The sequence below is a fragment of the Somniosus microcephalus genome, chromosome 2 (assembly GCF_052327205.1).
Source record: "Somniosus microcephalus isolate GS21.2 chromosome 2, FLI_Smic_1.0, whole genome shotgun sequence".
Classification (NCBI taxonomy): domain Eukaryota; kingdom Metazoa; phylum Chordata; class Chondrichthyes; order Squaliformes; family Somniosidae; genus Somniosus; species Somniosus microcephalus.
Genome location: NC_140988.1, coordinates 30,091,495 through 30,107,157, shown reverse-complemented (window position 1 = coordinate 30,107,157; position 15,663 = coordinate 30,091,495). Strand labels below are relative to the sequence as shown.

Genomic DNA, 15,663 nt, shown 5'->3' with positions numbered 1-15,663 from the left:
GGAGTGTGATGGAATACTCTCCATTTGCCTGGATGACTGCAGCAACACTCAAGAAGCTCGACACCATCAAGGATAAAGCAGCACACTTGATTGGCACCCCATCCACCACCTTAAACATTCACTCCCTCCACCACCGGCGTACCGTGGCTGCATTGTGTACCATCTACAAGATGCACTGCAGCAACTCGCCAAGACTTCTTCGGCAGCACCTCCCAAACCCGCGACCTCTTCCACCTAGAAAGGGCAGCAGGTGAATGGGAACACCGCCACCTCCAAGTTCCCCTCCAAGTCACACACAGTCCTGACTTGGAAGTATATCGCCGATCCTTCATCGTCACTGGGTCAAAATCCTGGAACTCCCTACCTAACAGCACTGTGGGAGTACCTTCACCACACGGACTGCAGCAGTTCAAGGCGGCGGCTCACCCCCACCTTCTCAAGGGCAACTAGGGATGGGCAATAAATGCTGGCCTTGCCAGCGACGCCCATATCACATGAATGAATTTAAAAAAAAGCTTGCTCCAGATCATGATTGGGGTCCCTTTCAACATGGCAAATTAAAACACCTAACAAAAGCACTGGAAGAATCATGTTTTTAAGATGGTCTGTAAACTTAATTAAATGTGTGTTATTCACTGATTTCCAAACACTGTATTAATGTAGAGTGTACTTTGGTGGTGCAGTAACACACAGTACCAATGTTCCCGTGACGCTGCGCGGCCGTGGTCTGGTGGTCCTGCTCAGCCAGCTCAGCGGCTTTTAAATGGAAAAAAACGCGCATGCGTGGAAATTTGAATTGGCCGCGTAGCCTGTTAAAGGGGCCGTGCACCCCAAAAAACCAATTAGAGGGAACATTGCATGGTACTATTTAGGTTTCTAGAACAGTTAGGCAGCCATTTCAGAAATCAGGCAGAAAATAGCTGGCCGACAAAATCTGGCTCACCAAACAGTTTTCCTGCTTTTCTTCTGCTATCTATTTTAGACAGGTTACAGTATAAACTACAGGACAGGAGATCGATGCACATCCTTTGTTTTAACTGTATCTAGCAAAGTAAGACACAATTTAAAGTCAGCAGTTTAATGCAGGATAATACACAGCCTAGAAAGCCTATGCAGAAAAAGATGAAAACTTGATTTACGGCAACTTTCACCAAACTCACCAAATTGCAGTTAGGCAAAATAGTGAATTAAAAACAGAAAATGCTAGCAATGTGCAGGTCATCAGCATGTGAAAGGGATGGAGCGGTAAATGTTTCACTTGGGACCCTCCGTGAGAATGGTCAGAATGAAGTTCATATTCTAATTATTCTGCTGTGCATTTAATTAGTTTTTAAATTCAGACTTCCAGCATTTGCACTCTCCTTTTCTTTCCAGATAAACTGTTTAGTATCTAATGTATTGTGTGTGTGTGTGTCCGTGTCCTTCATTCTGTATGAATTGGTTCAGTGTAGGCTCATGTCCACATTGAGTGGTTCGATGCTTTTGCACAGAATAACAATCATATTTTAGGAGAACACAAATTTGGCTCTCCTTCAGTACTGTGAATCAGATACAAGGAGGGAAAAAAATCTAGCTCATTTTATGGCACCGTTACAACTCACCGGTCCTGTGCGACTGTTTACCAAACATGGAACAGCAAAGAGGTCAAGACCTATCTTGCCTCTAAAAGCTGCTTCTGTAACTTTCAACCCCCTCTAGGCATCAGCTGCCCGTGTCCATTCTCCATAAATATTGCAGGCTTTTCAACCAGGAGAGATGCACTGCCACCAATCCGGATTCTATCCTAACCTACATTGCACAGAAATCAGGAGCAGGAACTCTCACTGACTCCCCCCCCCCCAATCAAACCCAGAGTCATCGAGGCCAACTTTTGCTTTTGCTCCTACCGCCACTGAGATCAGCTAACTCAGCACAGACCAGAAATCTAACCTGGGACCTCCTGGTCTCAATGGCTCCATTGCAGGCTATGTTTACCAAATGAGCAATCAGCAGAGCAGGATTGCACTTTGACTCAGCAAATGGGGACCAGGAGACATATTTGAAACAAAATTTAGTTGTAAGCCATCAACCAGATGTCCCACATTTAGTTCCCACTCCTCACTGCTGTTCAATGAGCCCCCTGCTATAAAGTCCACGTGTTTAGAGGTCAGGTGAGGGTAGTGATATCATAGAAACATAGAAGACAGGAGCAGGAGTAGGCCATTCGGTCCCTCGAGCCTGCTCCGCCATTTAATGAGATCATGGCTGATCATCCAAAGTCAGTACCCAGTCCTTGCTTTCTCCCCATATCCCTTGATCCCTTTAGCCTCAAGAAATATATCCAACTCCTTCTTGAATATATTTAATGAATTGGCCTCCACTGCCTTCTGTGGCAGAGAATTCCACAGGTTCACCACTCTCTGGGTGAAGAAATTCCTCCTCATCTCAGTCCTAAATGGCTTACCCCTTATCCTTAGACTGTGACCCCTAGTTCTGGACTCCCCCGCCATCGGGAACATCCTTCCTGCATCTAGTCTGTCTAGTCCTGTTAGAATTTTATAAGTTTCAATGAGATCCCCTCTCATTCTTCTAAACTCTAGCGAATATAAGCCCAATCGACACAATCTCTCCTCATAAGTCATTCCTGCCATCCCAGGTATCAGTCTGGTGAATCTTTGCTTCACTCTCTCCATGGCAAGAACATCCTTCCTCAGATAAGGCAACCAAAACTGCACAAAATACTCAAGGTGTGGTCTCACCAAGGCCCTGTACAACTGCAGCAAGACATCCTTGCTCCTGTACTCGAATCCTCTCGCTATGAAGGCCAACATACCATTTGCCTTCTTAACCGCCTGCTGCACCTGCATGCTTACCTTCAGCGACTGGTGCATAAGGACACCCAGGTCTCATTGCACTTCCCCTTTTCCCAATCTATTGCCGTTCAGATAATAATCTGTCTTCCTGTTTTTGCCACCGAAGTGGATAACCTCGCATTTATCCACATTATACTGCATCTGCCATGCATCTGCCCAATCACCCAACCTGTCCAAATCATACTGGAGTTTCTCTGCATCCTCCTCACAGTACACACGCCCACCCAGCTTTGTCATCTGCAAACTTGGAGATATTACATCTAGGTCCCTCGTCTAGATCGTTTATGTATATTGTGAATAGCTGGGGTCCTAGCACCGATCCCTGCGGTACCCCACTAGTCACTGCCTGCCACTCGGAAAAAGACCCGTTTATTCCAATTCTTTGCTTCCTGTCTGCCAACCAGTTCTCTATCCAAGACAGTACCTTAACCCCAATCCCATGTGCTTTAACTTTGCAAGCTAATCTCTGATGCGGGACCTTATCGAAAGCCTTCTGAAAGTCCCAATACACCACATCCGCTGGTTCTCCCTTATCTATTCTACCAGTTACATCCTCAAAAAATTCCAGTAGATTAGTCAAGCATGATTTACCTTTTGTAAATCCATGTTGACTTTGTCAGATCCTGTCACTGTTTTCCAAGTGCTCTGCTATTACATCTTTTATAATGGACTCTAGCATTTTCCCCACTACCGATGTCAGGCTTACCGGTCTATAATTCCCCGGTTTCTCTCTACCACATTTTTTAAATAGTGGGGTTACATTAGCTACCCTCCAATCCATGGGAACTATTCCAGAACCTACAGAATTTTGGAAGATGACCAGCAATGCATCTACTATTTCTAGGGCCACTTCCTTAAGTACCCTAGGATGTAGATTATCAGGCCCGGGGGATTTATTGGTCTTCAATCCCATCAATTTCCCTAACACCATTTCCCTATAAATACTGATTTAATTCAATTCCTCCCTCTCATTAGACCCTATGTTCCCTGACATCTCTGGAAGATTATTTTTGTCCTCCTTTGTGAAGACAGAACCAAAGTATGTATTTAATTGGTCTGCCATTTCTTTGTTCCCCATTATAAATTCCCCTGATTCTAACTGCAAGGGACCTACGCTTGACTTCACCAATCTTTTTCTCTTCACATATCTATAGAAGCTTTTACAGTCAGTTTTTATGTTCCCTGCAAGCTTACTCTCAATCTATTTCCCCCCTCTTAATTGGACGCTGCGAGTGTGGAGCGAATGGAGGAGTCCATGGCGAGCATAAGCAGAGCCTTATTGGAGTCATTGGCGCATGAAAGCATCACCACGGAAAGGATGGCTACCTCTGTGGTAAGGCTGGCTACCACCGAGGAGAGGAGGGCTGCAGCCGAAGAGAGGAGAGCTGCAGCCGAGGAGAGGAGGGCTGCAGCCGAGGAGAGGAGGGCTGCGGCCGAGGTGAGGGGGGCTGCGGCCATGGAGGAGCTTAGTCGCCAGGGTATCGAAAACATGGAGAGTGCTCTGAATAGAATGACATCTCTTGAGGAGCAATGGGCATCTATTGAGCACCGAAACCAGACCTTCATGGAAGTCCCTCTGAGCAGGACTTCCAGTGCAGAGACGGGTCCCCATGGCCCCCCTGATGTGCAGCAAGGTGCTCTCCAGCCACTTGCAGGTGCTGAGGGGGAGCTGACCCATGAGAGGGAGGTTGTTGGCACACCTCAAGGAAGTGGGGGCTCCGCTCCACGCGCTCACACTTCCATGCCACTTCAGAGCCCTCGGTCAGAGCCCCGCCGGAGCCCACACCCCAGTGAGATAGGAGTCTCAAGCCCTGCACAGCCGCAGGAGCAGCAGACTGCTGTCGCCACCCCAGAGGACGCCCGCCAAAGGTGTCGAGACAGGCGCAGCAGGAAAGTGAGCAAGGGGCCTCCACATCTGCTGAAGCCACAGGGGTACCACTACGTAGGAGCACGCGTAAGAGAAAAATAAAGCACCACTAATCACAAGGGTAGTCACTTGGGTGAAAAGTCTTGTAAATAGTTTTAATGCCATCAGTTTCCTGTACATAAAAAATCTGGTGGCAAGTGCTGCAGTTATGGCGTCTGTCATTTGGCGAATGGGGATATCACATAGAGGCCTTAGGATAACTTGCAGATGTCAGCAAGCTGGTCAAAATAGGTAGGAATGCGCAGGCATGGGCCACTGTCCATGGTCAGTTAAGAAGCAGTGAGGCTGCAGTGTTTGATGTACTAGGCTACGCAAATCTGCCCAGGATGAGTGCGTTCCTTGCATTCCGCCCAGCAATGTTCTCGCACACTGGTGCCGCTGGTTGGCGGGCCTCTGCAGGATGCTCGTTTCCGTCCTCCTCCTCCTCCTCCTCCTCAGCATCATCCTCATCCGAGGCAGCTCTGTGAGGAGCCTCTTGGTCCTGCGGAATCGGCAAGCCACGATGCTGTGCCATGTTGTGAAGCACACAGCATACCACGACGATTGTGGCGACCCTGGCTGATGAGTACTGTAGGGCTCCACCTGATCTATCGAGGCATCTGAAGCGCATCTTCAGCAATCCAATGGCTTGCTCGATAATGCATCTGGTGGAAATGTGGCTGGCGTTGTAGAGCTCCTCAGCTTCATTGGCTGGTCTCCTCACCGGCGTCATTAGCCAAGTCCGCAGGCGATATCCCTTGTCTCCAAGTAGCCATCCTTGAAGTTCGTTTGGCGGACTGAATAGCGGAGGCACAGTAGACTGGTGCAGTATGAGGGAGTCATGGCAGCTGCCAGGGTACTTGGCACAAACATGCAGAATCACCTTGTGGTCACACACCAGCTGAACGTTAAGGGAGTGGAAGCCCTTGCGGTTGACAAAAACTCCTCGATTGCGGTGGGGTGCCCTAAGGGCCACATGTGTGCAGTCAATGACGCCCTGCAGCCTTGGAAAGTCTGCCAGCTGAGCTAATCCAAGCGCTCGCGCCCTCACACTTGCGCGATCCCTGGTGAAATGGATGTGATTGTGTGTGAGGGCAAAGAGGGCATCGGTTACCTGCGTGATGTAAGTGTGTGCGGCCGACTGGGAGATGCCACTGATGTCTGCTGCTGATCCCTGGAAGGAGCCTGAGGCATAAAAGTTGAGTGCGGTGGTGACTTTGATGGCCACTGGTAAGGAGTGTCGACCTGATGCTCTGGGTTCCAGGTCTTGCTGGAGCATTGCGCAGATGTCAGTCACAACCTCTCGCGAAAGTCGGAGCCGCCTCTGGCACTGCTGCTCAGTCATGTTGAGGTAGCTCACCCTATGTCTGTAGACCCTGTTTGGGGGTTATCTCCTGCGCCGATGGCCTTCCATGCGCTGGCCCCTTCTGGCCTGTGCTGCCTCAGGTGGCTGAGCTGCAGCCTGCCGCTCCTGCTGGTGCTGCTGTTGTTGCTGGTGCTGCTGCTGTTGCTGGGGCTGCTGTTGCTGGAGTTGTTCCAGTCTCCTCTGCTGTTGGAGGTCCTCTAATGCCAGGAAGGGAAGGAACAAAAGGCCTCCCATGCTTCTGGCAGATGTCTCCGTTGAGGAGGCGCTGAGTTAGGGTGGTGAGAGGGGCTTCCCAGGAGCTCACACTGGAGAAGTGTGTGAGGCTCCAACCTTCCACAGCTGTGCCTAAGCCTTCAAACAAGTTGCCCCAAGCCTTCAGCAACAAGGTCCTGCAGCCTACAAATGCTGGCTGATTAAATCTCTTCAGTCCTGATTAACCTGCAGCTGAAAGCAAGAAAGCCAACTTTTCACGCCAGGTTTCATCAGCGATGTTCCCACCAGGTGTGTTTTACGTGGGGAAAGGCTGAAAATTCCAAGGGACCCTGAAAATAGGATTAAACATGCCAATTATTGATCATTAGGCTCCCGCCGACCATTCCCGCCTGCTGCGGGCGGGACTGATTCGGGTCGCACTGAAACACGGGCGAAAGTCGGGCGGGGCGGGGAATCGGGCGGGGGGGTCGCGACCCCCTATTTCTGCGATTTTCAGCCCCCGCCCACCTGAAACCCCGCTCGACGGCTCGGGGAAAATCGTGGCCTTAGTAATTGGACAGAGGGTTGGCAAACGGCACTCAATATTGAGAGTTGCATGCTCATTCTAAATGACTGTTTTTGATTTACTTTTTGCAACCTGGGTGATGTCCAGCCTTGACCTAGATTTCTCAACAATAAAACAAAAACTTAGTAAAGGCATTTGAGTGGGGCTGCTGACCAAATTTTGAAAGTGCAGTCACGCTGCACTACAGTGATTTCCCCGGGGAAGCAGAATATAACAGCAGACAAGCAGTTCCACCGAATGCACGGCCAATATGGCGATACCAGCATTCTATGAAAGCACCGCCGAGTATTGTATCAAGCCTTCTGCATAAAACATAGAAGTACTGGAAAGAAATGAAAGGGGAGGTGATTTTACACATATCCAGACCGTGATCTCAGTTGAGTTGAAGGAAAAGCTGCCAGCAGCAACTCTCCCAGCAGGTGGGAGAAGTTTTATTTTAAACAGAAGAGATCGAGTTACTGTGGCTCAATTTATTTTTCACACGCACATGCCTGCTCATCCCCACCCCCAGAGTGGCATAATAAAAACACCCATCTTCTTTGGCTAGAGAACGGTGCAGAGTAGAGGGGAAATAAATTAGTTAAGTGAAAAGAAAATGGACAAAGGCAGCTCCGGGTCTTGGATCATTAACCGCAACTAACCAAGCTCGGATTGGAACAGTGGCACCAGGAAACATAGGGCGGAATATGCGCCATCGGCCAAGTGGGTGGGGTGAAAATGGGCAGCAGCAGCCGTTCGGTTCCGGTTCTAATGAAGTCAATGGAATGGAAAGTCAGCCAGTCTGCTGATGCCCGTCTTACACCCCTGCTGAAGTTGAAAGTTCTGTCCATAGAGGGACCTGGGAGTTAATGCGCATAGGTCCCTGAAGGTGGCGGGACATATTGAGTGGTTAATAAAGCATATGGGATCTTGGACTTCATAAATAGAGGTATTGGGCTGGATTTTCATTGAGGAGGCTGGACTACAACTTTCAGGGTTGTAGTCCCGCCTCCATCGAGTTGTAGCCAACCCACGCGATTTTGACTTGATTGACCTTGTTGAGCCCACCCAGCGGGCTCAGCAAGCCAATTAAGGGCCACCCAGCAAAAGGTGACTTCACAGATTGATATTTCATCTGTCAAGACCTTTTGACAGATGAAATATCAGCGTTTCACAGCTGTTCGAAGCTGTCAAACACTGACAATCTGTACTCCAAGTTAATTCCTTCCTCTCAGGATGATTTAGAGATCTCTCCGGAGCAGAAAGCTGAATGCTGCAATTTTTGACAGATCGCGGCCATTCTGCTTTCTGTGCCGGTGAGATGAGGGACTCCCGAGACCTGAAGGAAGGCTGTAAAGGTAAGTAAAACTTCTTTAAACACTTTAAACACACTTACCTCTGCACTCATGCACCCATCACTCACCTGAACACCGGACATCTCGAACCCTCCAAGCCCTTCAGCCCGACGGTCCGCCTCACTAACTTGGCGTGGTTTGGAGCTGTCGGGAATCCCAAACTTCAGGGCTAAAAATAGGGGTTAGGCTAAAAACTGCCTGTTAACTACCTATTAACAGGCAGTTAATTGGCACTAATCCCCTTCCCGCCTCGGGGAGGCGGGTCCCAGTGTGGGTCAGGTACCCGCCTCCTTTGAAACTGGCATGGAGGTGGGTTGGGGGCAGGATGGGTTTGTGCCCCCCGATTTCGGGATTTTAACCCCCCACACGCCTCCAATCCCGCCTCCATGGCCCAATGAAAATCCTGCCCATTGAGTACAAATGTAGAGAAGTTATGCTGAACCATTATAAAGCGCTGGTTAGGCCACAACTGGAGTATCATGTCCACTTCTGGTCACCACACTTTAGGAAGGATGTGAAGGCCCTTGAGACGGTGCAGAGGAGATTTACCAGAATGGTTCCGGGGATGGGGGATCCTAGCTACAAGGACAGGTTGGAGAAGCTGGATTTGTTTTCATTAGAGCAAAGGAGGTTGAGGGGGTGATATGATAGAGGTGTACAAGATAATGACGGGTTTGGATAGGCTAGATGGAGAAAGGCTGTTCGCAGTAGTTGATGGTACAAGGACTAGGGGACACAGACTTAAGGTTTTGGGCAAGTGATACAGGGGGGGAGGTGAGGAAAAACCTTTTTACGCAGCGAGTGGTGATGACCTGGAATTCGCTGCCGATGGAAGTGGTGGAAGTGGAGACACTCAGGCCTAGAAATTCAGTGGGCTGCGCCACCCGTTAGCGCCTTAAGAGGGCACTTAGTGGGTTGGACGCCACTGCCCACGCTAAATTTAGCGGGGCGCTAATGGCGGCGCTAGCCGCTAGCGCGGCGCCGCTACCGATGACATCATCGGTGTGCGCAGCGCCCCGCTACCGCCCCGATCGCGAAATTTAGTAGCACCCCCTGCTTGCGACCGGTTCAGGGGGGCCTACCTGCGGCGGTAGAGGCGCGGGGCGGCCATTTTTTTTGCTGGCCGCCTGCCAGCACCTCTCCGTGCCGCCGTCCCCGGACTCCTGAGCCCCGCACCCCCCCCCCCCCCGCCACCCCCCGCGGAGTGCCGGCTGTGTCCCAAGAGCCTGGCACTTCTCCTCGGTGCCGGGCTCTTTTGCCGGCACTCGCGATCGTCGATCACGCTGCAGCAGGCCCCTCCCTTTTAAGAAGGGGAGGAAGGCCTGCAGTACCGCAGCGCGCCGTGCCGCAGCGTATGGCGCTGCGGCACGTTGCGCTGCGATCTTCAGCTGCAGCGCCCCAAGAGGGATGCGGGGCACCTCGAGTAGCACTGCGCTTCCCTCTGGGGCGCTCAAAGTGAATTTGCAGCGGGCGGCTGCGACTACTTCCGGGGCGCTACTTCCGGTGCCCTGGCGAGGCTGGTGCCCCAAATGGGGCGCCACTGAATTTCTAGGCCTCAATGTTTTCAAGGGGAGACTGGATAGGCACTTGAGGGAAATAAACTTGCAGGGCTACAGGGATACAGCAGGGGGAATGGGACTGACTGGATTGCTCTAGAGAGCCGACATGGACTCGATGGGCTGAATGGCCTCCTTCTGTGCTGTTATGACTCTATGGTACAGTATCGTCTGTGTCTGAGGCTGGGTCTTGCCCACCTGTGCTTGAGTTGAGCATCAACAGAGCTGAGGAATTTGCTATATTACACTCATCAAAAAAAATAGTAATTTGCACAAAGCCAAACACTTCTTCCAAATTTGTCGGGGCATTCTCACAGTCTATGAAGTAAGGTGCCAGTCTCATCATCTCCACAGTTATTGGCAGTGACCACAAGCATCCCACATTATAATTAACTGGCATAAATTGTCTCTCAACATTTTCGAATCGTCTTACTGTAACTGGATGTTCAGCCGGCGCCTTCGATGAGAGTTTTTCAATTGGGTTTAATCATTTAATATAAAAGCTGCACATTTTTCCCAGGTCTAAATTGCAAACATGAAAAAAGAGCATTTTCTGCATATCCCTACCTTCAAGAGGAGGCAGACTCTGGATGCAAGATTAGGATTATAGAGTACTTAGAACCTTTTCACAATTGGATTTATTTCTGGGGCAACTCATTCCCTATTAAATGACTTTTACTGGTTGAATGGAAAATCAGTTCTGGTGCAGTTATTCAGCACGGAAATATCTTAGTGGAGTCTGGCTAAATATATGGATTTTAAAAGATTTTTTTTTTAAATATGTTATTTTCCATAATTTTGAGATGTTGCAACATTGAACATTTCAAAGGGTAAATAACGCTTTTGTATTTACTGGGTTTAAGACCCGATACACTTTAGCCACTAGATTTTTCCATGTTTTGCTTTGCTGATTTTTATTCACTCTGATTAGTGTCAGCTTGACCTTGTGGTCTCACTTCTGAGTTAGAAGAAAAATGTCCCACATCACTTCACAGAAGCCTAATCAGAAATAAGTGGATGCCGAGCCAAAGAAGGATATATTAAGAGGGGTGATCAAAAGCTTGGTCAAAGAGGTGGGAATTAAGGAGGGTCTTAAAGGAGGAGAGAGAGGTGAAAAGGCTAAGGGTTTCAGGCAGGGAATTCAGAGCGGCTGAAGGCACAGCTGCCAATGGTGGGGCAAAAGTAAGAGGGAATGCACACAAGGCTACAGTCGGAGGAACGGGAGGCGCGGGAGTGCAGGTGGATGTAGGCGGTCTTAGTAATGGAGAGGATTTGAGGTTGGAAGCTCAATTTAAGGTTGAATACGATGCCAAGACTGAGAACAGTCTGGCTCAGCCGGGGAAGGGGATGGAAGTATGGAAGTATGGAGTTTAGGAAATCTACAAGACTGGATGTCAGAGAAGCAGTCAGACTTCACAGACGCATTTGGAGGGGTCGAGGGTCGTGGTGATGAGGATCGCTAGCATACATGTAGAAACTGATGCCACATCTGCAAATGACATCGCCAAGGGGCAGCAGGTAGATGAGGAAAAGGAGGGGGCCAATGATAGATCCTTGGGGGACTCCAGAGGTAATGGTGCAAGGGTAAGAAGAGAAGCCATTGCTGGATATGTTCTCGCTACGATCCAATAGGCAAGAGCAAGGGCAGTTCCACTGGGCTGGACAACAAAGGAGAGACACTGCAAGAGGATGGTGTGGTCGAACATATCGAAGGGTAGTATAGTAGTTAGTGTACTGAACGTGCAACCCAGAGGTCCCAAATTCAAATCCCACAATGGAAATTTGTGTGATAGCCAAATTCCTGTAAAAACAAACTGGTTCACACATGTCCTTCAGGAAAGGAAATCTCCCCCCGCCACCCCCACATGACTCTCGACTCTGGAGTGATCTAGTAACTCACTCAAAGAATTGTACAAACAACTACGATCGAGGCAACAATGGATTGGCAATTAATGTGACCATTCCAGTGTCACCCATGTCTGAAGAGCAAATAACAAAAACAAAGTGACTGTGCTTCAACAGTAATTTGTTGCCTGTTAAGTGCTATGGGACAGCCCGGGAACATGATAGGGCACTACTTAAATGATAAATGCTTTCCCACATATACTGGGGCAAAAAACAAAGATCAGAAGCATATTACTTAAAGAAGACAACTTACTTTTTGGGAACACGCTATAACTTGTTTTCAATTGGAGAACTTTGATGTTATTTGCGTCTCTTCCCGATATGTTCTTATGTTCTTATATGGTTTTGGTCGCTGAAAATACTGGGCGGAGGGGGAGGGGGGAAACTGCATAATTTATGGACCAAATATATTTTTACCTTCCAAAATTCCACAAAACTAATATCAGAAACTGGCACTTCAAACCTTAAGAACAGGATTGCAATCCTTCCAGGTCTGTCCTGGAGACTCCAGGAAATAAAGATTAATCTCCTGGACACTGCTGTGAGCAACTCGGGAGAAAAGTCCGAGGGGCGTTAAAAAAAAACACTTTACTTTTTCATTTTCTTTGAACAATTATTTATTAGTTATAAAAATATGGGAGATAAGAGAAAAGGCTGTTTGTCTAGGTGCGGCAGTTGGAGGTCATAAAAGAAAGACTGGCTTTTATAGAGTGCCTTTCACGGCCACCAGATGTCCCAAAGCGCTTTACAGCCAATGAAGTACTTTTTGAAGTTTGGTCACTGTTGTAAAGTAGGAAAGTAATGTCATGTGATGCAACCTCCAGGAGTGTGTCCAACCAGAGTTGGCAACCCTAACTGTTCATGTCATGTATTATTTTTCACCCTCTAAACTGATAATTAAGTCAATACTTTTTCATTTTTGCAGTTAACGAGAAAAGCTGCACTTCAACTCTACAAGTGCCGTTGTTTTTCTAATCTGGGTGGAATCACTGCCGACAAAGAAAATGTCAGAGGCAACAAGCATGTTATCAGTTACTAAGCACCAGGTGTGTCAATGGGAGACCAAGGTCCAAATCAAGACATCTAACCCTGTCTCTTTTTCACCTGAAGAGGCTTCACGTAGAAGCCACTGAGCTGCTTCATGTATTTGTTTTCTAAATTTATACAGCTCCTAGTGTTAGGAAATGCAACTCCGTCAGTAAGCTCAATCCTATGCTGATTTTAAGGTACGTCAATGCAGCTATTTAAATCTGAACAGAAGTCCTCAATTAAACTCCGATTGAACTGATCCCGTTTTTGATGGACTCCACCAAATCGCTCCCGTTCGCGCTTCAGCCACACCAGCAGAATATGCTGGTAGTGTGGGTGTTAAAACTTCACTCGGTGGCCTGGTAGCTAAAGCAATTGTGCCTTTAAATCCCTCAAGATTGCCCATCACTCCACTTTTCTCACAATGTATCCGTCGGGTTCCTAGGCGGAATACGGTGCCGAAGGAAAGCTGGCCAAGGCTGGCGATGCCGAGTCGCGCACACCTGCCAACCACAGGACAGCAACCAGCCATGAAATCAAGGCCTATGCCCGACTGCAAGCCAACTTCCAGCCTGAGGTGAGAGAGGGTTAAAAAGAGCTATGTGGCTGCAATTAAAAATCTAAAACTAAATATAGTTCTGCTCAATTTTAAACCGGCATTTCCCAACCCCTCCCCCTCAAATACCTGACAGTTGCTTGTGGCACAGATTCGGGGCTAACCGGTACTTGAACTCCCTTCTCCCATTCTTGTCTCCACGAATCCGCCAGGATATAATATTCATCCGAGTTCAGCTGGTGCGAATCATGTAGCTTCATTGCAGTTATCAGGTCTGTTCTGTAGACCTGAAATAAAAGGCACAAATCACACATTTGTGCTGATGGTTCCAAAACTCATGGGTAACCAGGTACCAAAAAAGTAACACACACAGTCATCATCACATAAACGCAACCAAGCCAATGAAACCTGTACCTTCAAAACATCAGCCATTTCTGAATACACGATAAAGTTGAATCTCAGAGGATTAGATGGTCCATTAGCAGTAAGGACTCCTCCCCCACCCCCCAGCCCCCCACTTCACTTGTACAACAGCCCAAGATGTAAACAATCAATATTGATAGTCACTTAGTAGTGCAAGTTGCACAAGAAAATAGTTGAAGATACACAAATGAAAACCAGCATCAGTCGTGAGTAAAAGAGAATCTTCCTCAGTTACCCCTCCCTTCTATTTGGATCCCCATGTCACCATGACAGCACTCACTTATACTGAGGCCTCCACTGGGGTTAGGGTGGCCACCATCCAGTTCAGGGGGCAGCTGCCTTGTAATTATGAGAAACTAGCAAAAAAAAAGTCTGGTTTTGCCAACATTGGACTGTAAAAACATACATACAAATGTGTGAAGTAGTCTGATCATGCGTGTAAGGAACAGTATGCAAGAGCACAAAATCGGCCCATTTCACACATCGTCATTTTGCACACATACAAGATGGCTGTTTCATTCGCGCTCACAGCCCTTTTAAAAAAAAAATGCCCTGTCTGCTTCTGGACTGAACAAATTGTGGTCACCCGAGTTGTAAGAAATCTGAGTTTTTTTTTAAAAAAACAAACGAACTAGTTGACCTTCCATAAGAACATAAGAAATAGGAGCAGGAGTAGGCCAATCGGCCCCTCGAGCCTGCTCCGCCATGCAATAAGATCATGGCTGATCTGATCCTAACCGCCAATCCACTATCACAGAACCATCTCCTGAATCTAACAGAATTAGACACACGAAATAGGAGCAGGATCAGGCTACACGGCCCCTGGGCCCACTCCGCTACCCACAGGGCCATGACCGATCCGAACCTAGACTCATGTCCAAATTCCTGCCCGCTCCCCGTAACCCTTAATTCCCTTTACTTCTAGGAAACTGTCTATTTCTGTTTTAAATTTATGTAATGATGTAGCTTCTACAGCTTTTTGGGGCAGCATATTCCATGGACCTACCACCCTCTGAGTGAAGTAGTTCCTCCTCATCTCAGTTTTGAAAGAGCAGCCCCTTATTCTAAGACTATGCCCCCTAGTTCTAGTTTCACCCATCATCGGGAACATCTTCCCCGCATCCACCCAATCCAACCCCTTCACAATCTTATATGTTTCAATAAGATCGCCTCTCATTCTTCTGAACTCCAATGAGTAGAGTCCCAATCTACTCAACCTCTCCTCATATGTCCATCCCCTCATCCCCGGGATTAACCGAGTGTACCTTCTTTGTACTGACTCGAGAGCAAGTATGTCCTTTCTTAAGTATGGACACCAAAACTGTACGCAGTATTCCAGGTGCGGTCTCACCAATACCTTGTACAACTGAAGCAATACCTCCCTATTTTTATATTCTATCCCCCTAGCAATGAAAGCCAACATTCCATTGGCCTTCTTAATCACTTGCTGCACCTGCATACTAACCTTTTGAGTTTCGTGCACCAGGACCCCCAGATCCCTTTGTACTTCAGTACTTTCCAGTTTCTTGCCATTAAGATAATAACTTGCTCTACGATTTTTCCTGCCAAAGTGCATAACCTCACTTTCCAGTATTGTATTCCATCTGCCAAATCTCTGCCCACTTACTTAGCCTGTCTATGTCCCCTTGCAGGTTTTTTATGTCCTCCTCACTCACTACTTTCCCCCCCATCTTAGTATCATCTGCAAACTTTGATATGTTACACTCGGTCCCCTCCTCCAAATCGTTAATATAGATTGTAAAGAGTTGGGGACCCAGCACTGACCCCTGCGGAACACCACTAGTTACTGATTGCCAGTCTGAGAATGAACCATTTACCCCAACTCTCTGCCTTCTGTTAGATAGCCAATCCTCTATCCATGCCAGAATATTACCCCCAATCCCGTGATTTTTTATCTTAAGCAATAATCCATGGCATCGCTCCTGCTAAAATAATTG

At 48.0% G+C, this 15,663-nt stretch overlaps 1 protein-coding gene across 3 annotated transcripts in view; it reads right to left on the bottom strand.

Moving 5' to 3' along the window:
• Nucleotides 1-15,663, bottom strand: part of jade1 (jade family PHD finger 1) — a 168,271-nt gene that overhangs the window by 70,478 nt on the left and 82,130 nt on the right. For all 3 annotated transcript variants that reach the window (XM_086008365.1, XM_086008357.1, XM_086008373.1), the window contains one exon: nt 13,412-13,569. In XM_086008365.1, the coding sequence (XP_085864491.1) occupies nt 13,412-13,569 (158 nt within the window). The remainder of the gene's footprint in view (nt 1-13,411; nt 13,570-15,663) is intronic.